Raw genomic sequence first — 15,057 nt, forward strand, 5'->3', positions numbered from 1 at the left:
TATAGCTAATGCAATATTCCAAAAAACTCGTTTACGTGATTGGTCAGTATGTAATTAATCTATTAATATTGAAGTTTCATTAACTTGGGTAACAAAACTTGAATAAATAAAAGTAAAAGTACTTTTATTGCTCTCAGACTTATTTTAATTCTTATTTTATGTTCGCAAAGTATAATCTGTTAAATTTTATATACTGTTTTCAAATGATTATAGTTTTTATTTTATGAAATTTACATATATTTAAAATATTAATTAGCTAATTTCAAGCATTTGTTTATCATAATATTTTTTCATTTTTTAAAAGATTTTTCTTGTTACAATCAAACATAGAAATTCTATAAATTGTATTGTCATCTGAGTTAAATTATACACTGTTATATCTATTACTGGAGACAAGCATAGTTTTATACGTACATCTATGCTAAATTTACAAAAGGAATTGTCATCACGTACACCACATTGGTGACTTAAATAACATATGACAATAAGCCTTAAATTCAGATACATAAGATAGAGAGCAGACTCACATTTATTTGCAGTGTTACGTAAACGTGCAGTCGTAATACAGTTCTCATGTTGGCAGCTCAATATTCTAAAGCCCTTTAGATGTATAAAAACAAAAACTTCAATTCCGGCGACTGCGACCGATAAATCAATGTGTTGGCATATTGAATTTCCAATTAGAATTGATTTGTACCTTAAAATATTTTCAAACAATTAGAAATTGATGTAATATATACAGTTTATCGGTGCACAAGAACTGATTTTGTGAAAGAAGAAAACTTGCATAGGACAAATAAAAAATAAAAAAAAAACATTGCTTCCAATCAGTGCTGCCTGCAACTGCCAATGTACAGTGCTTCAGTTTTCTTCCACTTCCGGTTATATTAAAAGTTTATTTCTGGTGAATTCTTCGGATGACGTTACTGCAGTGCCACTAATGTTAAGAGTGCACTTCTGAGAATTGTCTTAGCTCGAAATAAGTTTCAAAGAGAGAGTCTTGTTTTCTTGTTCCTGTACTTAACATAGTCTTCTAATGTATGTATTTATAGTGTAGTTACGTATGGTTGAAAATATGTCAAAGAATGTCCCAAAAATGCTAAAACTGTATATTGGAGACATGTACATATGTATTGGATGTGTATATAAATATATATATATATATATACATATATATAAATTATGGAAAGGAGGACATGTGAATTCAATTATACAGCTTTACATTCCAATCTGCTCAACTAATCGTCATTATTTGCACCCTGTAAAAAATATCAAAACATTTATTCATTATTTAATTATATATTCAGTTTTATATTTTGCAGATGCAAATTTTTTTTTGATATTCTAAATTATGTGAAAGTTATCATTATTTTATATTAATTCATTTAAAAAATTATTGCTAATGAACAATTTTTTAGCATTGTTATTACCTTGAATTCTGTACATTGAAATTGAATACTCACTTTTGTATTGGCACAGAAGTGGGATCACCAGAAAAATGTTTGGGATTAAAATCAATGTAACTGCTTTCATCTTTTTTGAACAGTGATGTCATTTAGTGTTTTAATCTTTGTAGATTGAAGTTGTAAATCTATATTCAATTCTAATTTATTATCTCTATGAAGCAAAATATAGAATAAAGAATTTCAGGACGGTTTGCAGTATATTCAGTCAATAAGATGACGACGTGTACCTGATTATTTGTTAGGAGAGCTTCGTCATAAAAACATTCCCTCCCACCACGACCGCAGAATATTTTATTGCTAGAATTTGGGTTCGTACGATTCATTTGTATATAGATCTTAATTCCGCTGTATATTTCTTACTAGAACCCCAATGTAAATATCACCAAACTTGATTTATGTAATGTAAATTCCTTCCCAATCCTACAATCAACTGATCAAAGACAACTGCCCTGTGTTGTGAGCAATTTTACAACAATAAAACTTTAAATTATGTCTCTCTCTGTTGTCGTAATTTTTATCTAAAAGTCCATCACCAATATAAAATTTTTATAAACTGTTTCAAAATGACACAAAATTTATCGAAAAGATTAAAAATAAAATTCAAAAATTATCTGATCTCTAATTGTATTCATCAGCTCATTGATCATTGTGATAAATTATATACATTAACAGTAGAAGAAAACTAAAACATACTTTTACAAGTCTTTCTTGACATCATTTGAAAATGTAGCCACTACAGAATGACAATTTCAAAAGAATATTTTCAAAAATCACTAATCTAAAAGAAAAAAAATTATAATTAAACAAACTGAAATCCAGACATACATAGAAAATTTTTATAATCAGAAGAGCATGATTTAAGTAATAACTTCATAAAAATATGTTAATGATAGATATTGAAACTGTCTATCCTATGCAAAAGAACTAAGAACTAATTAATTAAAACATAATAATAATCTTAATAACTCAAACATAAGAATCATCATTTCAATTTTACAAATACAGTAGAGATTGGTTATCAATTGGGGACTGGAGTTGTTTGGAAAATTGATTTTTTGGAACTGATTATGTACGAAAAAATATATTAACCTATCCCATGTTGAAATTTGTTCAAATCCTAGCACGTCCTTATGTACCCTCTCACAATCACACTAACATAAATAATACTGGAGTAGCCCAAGACATAGCCAAAGATTGCAGTGCCACAGCACAAGCAGAAATTTAAATTTACAGACTGGAAAGCTTTCAGTTAATTGACATTTTGGTTGATCAACATTTGGATAATCGATGCTCTACTGTACAGCTTTACAGCTAATATGTAAACATTCTCTACAATTTAACTTTAACAGACATTTGATACTATCAAATTTATTTAGAAAAACTTTTAATAATATTTAAATTTTTTACAGATTAAATTATTTAATCTTTAATAATTCAATAATTTCATAATTTTTTTGACATATTGAGCAATAAGATATATACAGATTAGGATCGTTGCTCTACTTCAGGGATTCCCAACTTGTGTTCCGTGGAATCCAAGGGTTCCAAGGAACACAAGTTGAATCTAGTGATGTGCTAATGCAGATTTGAGATGTAAAGTGTAATTGTTATAAGGGGCTGTCCATAAATTATGTCTGCATTTTTCTTAAAATTTTTACTCCCCTTGTCCCAGTTTGTTAAAGTTTCCGTAACTCCCTCCACTCTTCGGACATCTAACAAAACTCAAACCTCTTAAAACCTTTATCATCTTATGAATGATAGATACCATAAGTAGAAACAAAGCATAAAAGAAGTTTTGAAATAAATGTAATAAAAATGCATAAACTAAAATTTAATGAAATAAAGGAATGTCCACTGAAGCTCAATCCCTCCCTTCCCCTTGTCCAACTTGTCATAATTAATGTCCCGTTATCTGTAGTGTGTTGAAGCACAAATGGTATAGCGTACAAGCGGGCTTATCAGTCAAAGATTATTAGAGTTTTGCACTGCAATTGTTTTGTGATATTTTAAGTATTTTTCATATAAAAATATAGTGGGAATCATATAAATTTATAGTACTTTTAGAATTGTGTATATCCCAAATTAAAAAATCATGGTGCATTGACTGAGATAAGAGTTTTGAAGAAAAATATAGCAAGTACTTTGAATGTTTCCAGTGGCAAAAGAGACTGAAAGGGCAGATATAAATCCAGGCATAGCACTTTTAAAATATTGAAAGAAAAGTTTAACCCTTCACATTAATGACCAGTTTGAATTTATTAATCTCTTTTTTTTTTTTTTTTATTACTTATGGAAAGCAAATCTTTTTTTTGCATTTTCAATAAATTTAGTGTTTCTATTTGCTGTTTATCTATAATCATTAAAAATTGTCAGGGTTCCAACATTTTTTAGTAAGGTGAAAAAGGTTCCATGATAAAAATAAGTTAGAAACCGCTGCTCTAATTCATTCACTCCTAATTATCACTTTCTTGTGGAAAATCTGTCTTAAAGCATACTTTTGATTTTTCATATTTTAATCTGAGGCTCTGGACAGGACAGGACAGGACAGAAAAAAATATTTTAATGCAAATTTTAGTGAAATTTGCATTAAAATATTTTTTTGAAAGGAAAAAAAAGGAAGCTAGAAATAATTTTTTGTATGAAAATGCAAAGCAAACTTTTAAACAATAGAACTTAGCTGCAATATATGTGCTTCATGAAAAGAAAATTGCTTTTCTGTGAATGCTATACCATAATGATGCATTTTAATACTATTTCTTTCTTACGGAAATGTCTTATAAGAACACTGACACGCTCCACTGATGGTTGGAGTGTATCAGCATGTGTCCTTAGAAATTCCTCCTTAAGGAACATTTTAAATAAACTCATCAGCGATGAGTGGGGATGACTCCTATGACCATAGTACCATGAGTAACCATGGATGGTTATATCTAAGATTAAATATGTTTGGAAGCAGAGAATCATTCAGAAGTCCAGGTGACATAACTGGCAATGCATATACATGGTAAGTGGGAGTTGCGGGCTTGAGTCCTACTCGACTGATTATTTTCTTCCAGAATATTCAAATTATTTAATAAATTATAAATATTAAATTTAATAAGAGATGGCACCTGAGGCCTACCTCAAGTAAAAAATGAAAAAATTTAATTAATAGTAGCGGAAAAATAGCCGGATGCATTACAGAAATTGTTTGTCTTGGATTAATAAACATCAGGTTTGAGAGGTTCATTAATATGAACTTCATTTCTCCAATTAAATCACAACATTCAACAACAAACAACGAATGAGGAGAATGGAAAAAAACTCAGAAAACTTTGATTATTATTATTATTGAGTGAGTTTATAAAATAAAATTAATATAAATAATCAAAGATAATTAAAGGCAATTCACTATTCACTATTACTTTATAAAATAAATTACTTGCCTTTAATACAGCCTATAGATAAATACATGTTCATCCAGCTGAAAGAAATCAATAATCAGAAAAAATACATTTGCTCAAATAAATCCTGAATTTAATCTTTCTGTAACATGCAGAATGCTTTAATTAAGCTGCAATTTGTAGACCTATAAATTCCCACTGTTATCGTCAGTCCTCGAGAACAGCGTTAGATAGATGAAAGTCAAAACCACATGTGGAAAGCTCAGGAGCAGGAGGCCTTGATTAACTATATAAGTTCATGCAATTTCTAGTCTAGACCAGAATTCAATTCAAAAATTTTTCCAAATGGAGTTACATAATGACCAGCAGGAAGTAAGTGTAATGTTATCAGGAATAGTGTGATGTACAGGGGCAAGACACTACAAATTTGAGATGGAGAACATATATTTATAATTGAATAAATTAAGAATATGATTAAAAATTGCAAATTGTTTCATGCGAAAAAATTAAATGAACTAATACTCCCCAAAATCACAAAAGGCAAAATAAAATGAAAAAAATTGTGATGTCACAATAAATAACAATTGCTCATTAACACTAATATATCTTGTCTTGTAATAGAATTTAGCCATTTGTAATTCTTTTTTGCTTGAAATATTAACTTCTTTAATTTAAAAATTATAATATAAAAACAATACATTTGAGTATTTCTGTTTATGAAAAAACTGCCAGACACTTGCTTATTACATCAAACTTGTTTACAATTTTTATATTCTAAAACAATTGAAAAACAACAGAAATTCATATTAAATATAAAATTTATCTATTACTAGGATATAATAATTACAAATAGCAGTTTTCTTATATAATTAGCATAAATTAAATCTCAAAATTTATGTTATCAATTTAAAAAAATGCAGATATTATATTATAGCACTTATCAATAATCAAACAGTTTACTGTAATAGCTATTTGAATTATCTAAAGAAAATTTTATTGAAGATGAATTTTTTCCATATGAAAGCAATATTAAGCAAATCTTTATCATAAATCTATAAACAAATTTACATTAAAAATTGCTTAACTAAGAATGTATTTGTTCAAATAATAATAATATACACTTTAAATGTTTTAATGATTCTTATTTTCTAATGTAAAAATATTCCCAATTTATTGAGTGAAAATTAAATCTTATTTTAATTCAATATTAATTTGACATCTGGCATCATATAATATTAAATTTTAAACATCTGAATTTTATTAATAGAAAGTTTTATATATAAAATAAAAATAATACATACTGTAATTGATTTTTCAAATTATTAATTGATAATGTTAATTGTTCCATGTCTGATAATCAAAATTAATATATGTTTTAAAATATAATACTTGATATTAAAAATATATTAAAAAATATAAAATGATTTTTATCAAAATAAGAACAGCAGCAATTTTTTTTTTTTTTGTGAAAGTGAAACTCTAGCATATTAGTTTAAATATATTCAAGCAATTTTTAAAGTTATCAAAAAATATCGATGTATGAAAATAAGCTTAAGGTTGATTGCATCCATAACCAGAGACAGGTTACAATCTCCAACAGATAGCATTAAATTTTTATTGCTTTTTCTATGGGAAAATTCTTTGCCAAAAATTGAAAATGGAAGCAAATAGAACTAAACAAGCAGTTTTTTGCATTAGAATCCTATTTAATTCTCTATTAATGTAGAATTCAAAATTTTGAAAATTGAATTTTTTAATTTTCTATGAATTTTTAAAGTTATAGAAAATTTGTAGAAAATTAATAAATTCAATTTTCAAAATTCTGAACTGCATTTTAATATACAGATTAAATAGGATTCTCCAGCAAAAAATTGTTTGGATGTAACTGACCAAAGTATTTCCCATAGAAAAAGCATGAAATTTATAATGCCATCTGCTGAGATCACATGTATAACCAAAAAGGCTATAAATCAGCCTTAAAAGAAAATTGTTTCATATTTTACTCCTAATTTTATTAAATATTATTTTGAAATAAATCATTACTGTTCACAATTTAATAATCATACCAATATTTTTATTCAATAACAAAAAATTTAAAATTCAAATTTCATATATATATATGTTGTAAAAAGCATGTTATATTTTTTAATTTCTTACTGATTACAATAATAATATACTACAACATATTCACAACTTTCACAAGCAACTTATAAATTCAAATATGATATTTTTTTGGATATAATATTTAAAGTTTATGATTATAAAACTTATCATTTTGTTCTTCCAACATTCCTTAGTTGATATAAATAAAACTTTATAATTACATATGGAAATTTGTGGATAATTCTTGTAAAGATCGTATATCAGGAATAATGTCAATTATCAGCAAAATTTCATTGTTAATTTCTCATATCTAACCATCAATAAGTCCATTGCAAGCTGTTTTCACTTTCCTTTGAACATTTCTATCACAAATACTTTTTCATGATTGTTATTTCCAATATATTTTTATCTTATGGAAATAATTGTTGATATGACAAAATTTGCCAATATTGCATATGGTAATAAATTAACAATCTTAGGAAATAATATTGATCTCTGTGCCAGTGTATAATGCAGTGCATACTGCAACACAGAGAATTAGATCATTGGAATGCACCTAGTTTTTTTCTTTATATCATAGGATGAATAAAATTGATCTCATAAGACAACACAACATCGACAATATCGTGGACGACCTCCCCCCGCTGAAGGTGGTGGAGTTACTGGTGCAAAATAAGCATGCACTCGTAGATCAGGAAGATGGCTCTGAAATAAATAATCATATTCCTCTTATTAATATAAATCATTTTAAGCACATTTTTTATTATTTAAACATGACAGCATATTAAAGTTACTAAAAAATGTTTAAAGCAATTTCTATATTGCATAATTCTACAGTTGTCCTAATTCTAAGTATAATTAACTTCATTTAAAAAGATATTTATTGATAAGACAAATAATAAATAGACATCTTTAAAGTTATGAAAACATTTTTAAGTTTTATTAAAAATTATATACTACTCCATATATCTAGTTGTTAACGTTACAAAAGCATTCAAAAAAAATTGAATAGGGCAAAAATTTAACCTTTCATTTCATAATTATAAAAATAAATACATAAATTTTAAAATCTAGCATAAATTCTTAATAAACAAACATTCCATAACTTGTGACATATGTTCTCAAACATCTATATTTAAACTAGACGGTGGCTACTAATGTAGCAGAAAACTTACTTTATTAAAAATTTATGCTTGATTTTAAAGGTTGATTGTATTTATTTTTACTATTTTATCAGTTACATATGTTTTATATTTCTAAATCAATAAAATTAATAAAATGTATTTATAAGTAAAATGAACACAATATAATGATAATATATAAATGCAAATTTAAAATAATAAATCAGAATATTCATAAAATAATTTAAACATGACGGCAGAAAAATAAAATGAAATTTGAAATAATATCTTGATAAATGCTTTCTCCCCAATACCATTTTTTACAGTATTTTTCACAGGTTATTGAATTAATTACATGTTCAGTTATATCATAAAAGTAATTATGAAAATGCTTGAATATTTTGGACTTAATTCAGAATTTTCTATACTTCTAGGCATTGTAAGTTTCAAATAGAAAATGACAGCATTCAAATTCTAAAGCAATTTATTTTTTTGAACATAAAAATAAAAATGTTTTATATGCATCATATTCCATTAAAATTATATTCGTATAGATATAGTTCATTGTTCTACAAGACATTGATAAATTTCTGAATATTCTTGTAATCAAATAGTTAAATATAGCACTGCTATTATTAAAAAAGTTTCCACATAAGTAAATTTTTTGCTGCAATAATTAAATTTTTTATGGACTTCTTAATCCTTTAGAAAACAGTATTGCATTTAATTGCTAAATTGGACTTTTTGCAAAAAAATTTTAATATCTACAAGAGTGACTTCAAAAGTCTTGAGGATCATTGACAACTGTAAAGAAAACAGCTTACTAATCAACACTATTCTTAAATTCTTTATTGATTGTTTTTGTTCATCATATGGCAGTTTAATAAAAATCGCATTGGTTTATAAAGAACATATACCTGTATTTTCTAGATTGCACAATAATTAATAAAAATAAACAAATTACAATATCAATTACTTAAAATAGATATACATATGTATTCACATACCCTCAAACGACGGATTCCAGCTCTTGTAATCAGCTGGCAATCATATAATTCAATACGTTGAAGACTATGGCAAGTTATCAAATGATCTAGGGAAGCATCAGTAATTAAAGGACAATTGTCTAATTCAAGAACATTCAAATGTTCTGAAGAACATGGACTGGTTCCAAGATGATGGATACCTTCATCTGTTATTAATTCACAATGAGACAGACTCTGTAAAGGAAAATAAAAACATTAATCTAATAAACTAACAATAACTTTTTAAAAACATGTTATCCTCAGTTTGGAGGGCATTATTGGATATTTAATATTACTTTTACATCTTGATATTTACATCCTGATACAAACACACGATTACTGTCTACCAATCAGACACTCGTTTTATATTTTAAATTATTACATTCCATTGTCATGGGGCTTGGTGGAGCAGTGGTAACTCTAGCAATGCTAAACTAGTACAACTGAATGCTGTGGGTTCGAGCCTCGTAAAAAGAAATTCTATGATAAAATATTCCATTGCCATTCTATTCAGATACCTGTTTCCTAATACATTTTTTAACTTAAAGATGATTGCTAAAAGCAATGGAAAACATTTGATTTTCTCCATCGTTTTGTGTTTCACAAGCTGGATTTTTGGTTTGTAAGTGTTTTGTAAATTATCCAGTATATAGTGTATTTATTACTTAACTAGCTGTTACCCACGGCTTTGCCTGAGAGGATTTTGCAAGCAAACCCCATTTATATTCGGTATTTCAACAACCATAGTAATTGTTAACACCTACCGCTGAGAATGATGAGAATTACTGAGAACCAAATGAACTATTTTCAATTTGATCAATTTTCTGGAACGTTTACAATCGTTCTATAATCAAACCAATATGCAATAACAAATTCGAATTTAAAACAGTTCAAACATTTGGTTAAAAAATCAAAATATATAAAAATATTTATAACAATGTCTGAGATGTTATCAATTTAATACATCTAAATACTCGATGAAAATTAAACGTAGTTAAAAACGAAAAATTGCATCGAAAATAGTACAGTAGAAGCCATTCTACTGTACTGTAAGCCTTAATCCTCTCCCTCTCCCCCTGCGGGGAAATTTTAAAAAAATTCCTTCTTAGTGTGCGTTTTCATGATGTACCCTAACTGTGTACGTATCAAATTTCACCTCTTTAGATTCAGTGGTTCGCTCTGCGCGATGATGAATCAGTCAGTCAGTCAGTCAGGACAAGTAATTTTATATATTTAGATAAATTTTTACATAAGAATTCTGTTACAATGTCATTTGTTATATATAATTATAAGTCAATTATAAAAAATATGTCTAATATTTTTATAAAATTTGTAAAATCAACATTGTTTATAATTGACTTATTACAGTAGTTCATTAATTTGGAACCTGTTAGATCAGATAATGCCAAATTATTGAAAATGTCAGATTACTGGACACTATTTCTACACTATTCAATAAGTTACACACAATCCAAAAATTGCTGTACATTTTGTACAAGCACTCACTGCTATAGGATTTGGTTTCTTTTATGCACACTCTTTGTCAGTCTGAAACTGACACAGTGAGACTATACTGTCTTAGATTAACTGAAAAATTCACAAAAATGTTAATAAAAATGTCATTATACAAAATCAACATTTACAATTCATATGCATATACTGTATTATTTATTTTTGAGACATGTACTGTAAATACACAGCTCAGAAAAGCTACATTCTGAATATGAGAAACTATTTTTCAGTGCATTGCCCTTGCACTGTCTGTGTAAAAATATATTATTCATGGCATTATTGGATACAAAAGACATGTGCTAAGCTCTAACAAAGCAATGTTCATTCAGCACAGTACAACATAGACTATTTACAGTTTACTGAATTACACTTGTGGGCCTTCCTAATTATTCTTGAGATGATAATGATTGAATTATTTTATCCAGCACTCTCTGAAAAGTAGTTGGATCATCAGCTATTTTTCAGAGGGTGCAGAATAATGACCACCATTGGTATCTCCACCTTGTCATCGTGGTGGGCTTGTGTTTCTGAGGGCTATGCTGGTGGTAGCATAGCTAATGGTAAGGCCTCCTATGCCAGAAAGGTCAAAGGAGAGAAGAGAAAACAGATGAAGAGAGATACCCTGGTCCTCCAGGTTGGGGGTTGTGCATGGGGCTAACAATCCCATCATATAAAAACCAGGACGGTTATGAAACAGCCACAAGAAAACAATCGGACAGCCTTTAAAGGGAATTCAACAAGTAAACTGGAAAAACAAACTGAACTTAGGAACCTTGAATGTAAGAAGTCTTTACAGAGCAGGAGCACTTAAGAGAGTAATAGAAGAACTATAGAAATATAAGATGGATATCACAGCCATCCAAGAAACATGATGGGTGGGGGAAGATGTAATCACCTTGGAGAACATGATGATCCTATATGGAGCAAATACTAGACATGAGCTAGGCATGGGTTTCATCATAGCTGAGCATATATGGGACTTGATCTTGGCATTTTAATGCATTTCTGACAGGATTTCCAAGCTCAGAATGAGAGGCCAGTGGTTCAATATCATACTGGTCAATGTCCATACTCCTACAGAAGTCAGCAATGGAGGAAACGAAGACAAATTCTTTGAGGAGCTGGAGAACATACTGGCAGGGGGTTCCAACACAAGACAGTGATGCTTCTTGGGGACCTTAATGCTAAAATAGGCAAAGAGCGGTGCTTCAAACCCACTATATGAAAGGAGAGCCTGCATGAGACAACCAATGATAATGGAGAGCAACTTATCAACCTAGCCAGCACTCAAGATCTGATAATACATAGTATTAATTTCCCTATAAAAAACATTTACAAACAAACATGAGTATCCCCAGATGGCAAAACTCAGAATCAAATAGACCATATACTCATTAACCAGAGGTATCATAATAGCATAAAAAGCATACATAGTCTCAGAGGAGCAGAAGCAGATCACTTCCAGTTGAGAGTCAGCATGAAAGTGACACTCTGGGTAATGAAGGACAAGCAAACCCATTGTTTCTCATGCGATGTACATAAACTCATGACACCAGGCAATAATACCAGGAAGAAATGGAAAAAGGATCTAGAATTGAATATGATGGAAGAGAAGGAAATGGACTAAGCCTGGAAGGCAATGCATACACCCATCTTAGAGGTAACCATAAAAACCTTACCTTGAGGATACAAGCCAAAGAAATCATGGTTTAACAGCATATGTGAGGAAGAGGTAAATCAAAAAAAGAAAGCAAGAATGAATTGGCTTGACATCCCAGAAGACCTACATATCAAATACCAATATGATGAGGCATCAAAACATTCTAAGACTATTAGACAGCAGAAAAGGAAGTTTCTCACAGATTTGATTGAGGAAGCAGAAAGTAAGAGGCTTCTTCAGCAACATTAAGACTCTATACAACACATATTGACCAAAACCCCTGATCATCAAGGATGCATGTGGGAGTTTGTTAGCCAACAAACAGGAAGTTTCCAAAAGATGGAAAGAATATTTTCAGGATCTCCTGAACTGTCTAGACTCCATGACCCCATTTCCCTATAAAAGCATACATAGAGCAAAACAGACAGGGAGATGCCTTGTCTCTTCTTCTCTTTAACATCACTCTAGAAAAACTAGTCAGAATGGCCCAGGAGATAGACAATAAAAATGAAAATAACTCAACCAAATTTTTTATCCAACCAGAAGTTAAAGAAGCTACTCAGAGTGAAGTTCAGATTATCATACAAAATCTCCATAACCACAAAGCTGCAGAGAATGACAATATCAAACCCAAGCTCATCAAAGCAGCTTATAAAAACAATCCATAATCTAATTCTGTAGATCTGGAGACAGGACATAATGCCAATGGAATGGAAGGAAGCAGGCATAATCCCCATCCATAAGGAGATAAAATGGAGTCTAAAAACTACAGGGAGATCTCCCTACTCCAGGTGATATACAAGATCCTGTCATCTCTAGTTATGAAGAGATTGACTCCATACATGAAGGGAATCATACATGAATATCAAACTGGTTTTCGAAAAAATAGATCCACAACCAATCAAATCTTCACATTAAGACAAGTTCTTGAGAAGAACTGGGAATACAATATTGACACATACCTGCTATAAATCAATTTTCAAAAGGTATGTGACAGCATTCACAGGCAATCAGTGTGGAAGAGTTTGAGGTACCAGACAAACTCTCCAGAATTGCAAAAATTTGCATGAATGAAGTGTGGTATACCAGAAAAAACCAGGACCACAATGTCATAAAGCTTCCAGAGCAAAACAGGACTGAAACAGGGAGATGCCTTGTCTCTTCTTCTCTTTAACATCACTCTAGAAAAACTAGTCAGAATGGCCCAGGAGATAGACAATAAAAATGAAAATAACTCAAGAGACAAACTGTCACTACCTAGCATATGCAGATGACATTGTCAAAACCGGAGCATCTCAAGGTGAGGTGGCAAGATTAATGTCAAAATTAGCAACAGCCACAAAGAGCATGGGTCTGATCATCATCAATGAAAAGACTAAATACGTGGTTATTTCTAAAATGGGAGAATCCTGCCAGAAGAAGTGGCTAGGTCATATCATAAGGCTACCTACAATGGCAACAGCATCGCAAGGACTCCATTATGAGGGGAAAGGGAGAGACCAAGAGGTCGTCCCAGGAAAAGGTGGATAGATGGGGTCACTGAAGATCTTCAAGACCTTAGAATCGAAGACTGGAAGAGGCAGGCTGTAGACCAAATGAGATGGAGAAGGATTGTGACTGCAACTAATGGCCACCAAGATCCATAATGCCAGACGAAGAAGCAGAATAATAAACTTTAACTATAATTTGTGACAGACATTTTTAATATAAGCAAGTTTTGTATATAACTTTTTTAAACAGAAACTTTCAAATCTTTTGCATTATTTTTCATTAATCTTTTTCAATCTTTTGCATTAATTATTATTCATAATCATTTTGCATTGCAAATGTTTCAACATTTACAATGCAAAATAATTAAAATACACTAAAAGAAATATTAGCTATATACAATAAGCAGCTATGATTGTTACATGCAATGCACATTTATACATTGTATATAGCAAATTTTTTTTATTAATTCTAATAAAAATATTGAAATTATTATTCAATTTGTAACATTTTAAATTATTGCATTTAATAAATTAATTAATAATACTCACCAATTTTTCTAAGTTTGGGCAGCCAGCAGAAAGATAGCATAATGTATTGTCAGTGATCTATTAAAATCAAGGAAAAAGCATGTTTTAAAATTTATGAAGTTTAAAATCAGATTAAAATAAACTATTTAATATTGTTTTTTAATAGATTATATTATATATATTAGTTCTATCCTGATTTATTATTCATTTTTATATTCATTTAAAAATGAAAAAATAATTATAAATCATGGCATAATAATAAATAAGTTATATTAAAAAAACAAAGGCCAATTTATATTACATCTATTTATATTCTTATTTGATAACAGATTTAACAAAGAAACAAGATTATAAACATTGTCATAAATTTATACATTTGAAACACTTTCAAAATGTTATCAGTCATTTGCTTTTTCAAATTATTCCTTACATTACCATTATTAGTACAGTTGTCCCTTGATAATCCGACAGGTATGGGACCAAAGGTGTGTCAGATTACCAAAAGTGTCCAGATTACCAAAAATAATTACATATTTCGCATTGTTTTGCTAGCAGTAACTTACAATATTCTCCAACTGTTCGAACAGAACTGCTCACATAAAACACACGAAATGTGTGTCATCATGTAAAAACTGGATGGGGAGATTCACATCGCGACATGCTTCTGTGCAAGCAGACACGTAACGGGGACGGGTACCTTGACGGGAGGTGCGTCGGACTACTGAGCATGTCGGATTAAAAAACGTCGGACTATAGAGGGACAACTGTA

General features: G+C 29.5%; 1 protein-coding gene across 1 annotated transcript in view; it reads right to left on the reverse strand.

Annotated features, from left to right (window-relative positions):
* Positions 1-6,300: 6,300 nt before the first annotated feature.
* LOC111633992 (F-box/LRR-repeat protein 20-like) overlaps positions 6,301-15,057 on the reverse strand; it is a 90,247-nt gene continuing 81,490 nt past the window's right edge. The window contains exons 13-15 of the mRNA XM_023378660.1: positions 14,310-14,366; positions 9,081-9,293; positions 6,301-7,657 (exon numbers count right to left, since the gene is read on the reverse strand). Coding sequence (XP_023234428.1) covers positions 7,550-7,657; positions 9,081-9,293; positions 14,310-14,366 — 378 coding nt within the window. The 3' untranslated portion in view covers positions 6,301-7,549. The remainder of the gene's footprint in view (positions 7,658-9,080; positions 9,294-14,309; positions 14,367-15,057) is intronic.

Source organism: Centruroides sculpturatus, unplaced genomic scaffold, assembly GCF_000671375.1.
Source record: "Centruroides sculpturatus isolate CEXI.00-Female unplaced genomic scaffold, Cexi_2.0 scaffold679, whole genome shotgun sequence".
NCBI classification, from domain to species: domain Eukaryota; kingdom Metazoa; phylum Arthropoda; class Arachnida; order Scorpiones; family Buthidae; genus Centruroides; species Centruroides sculpturatus.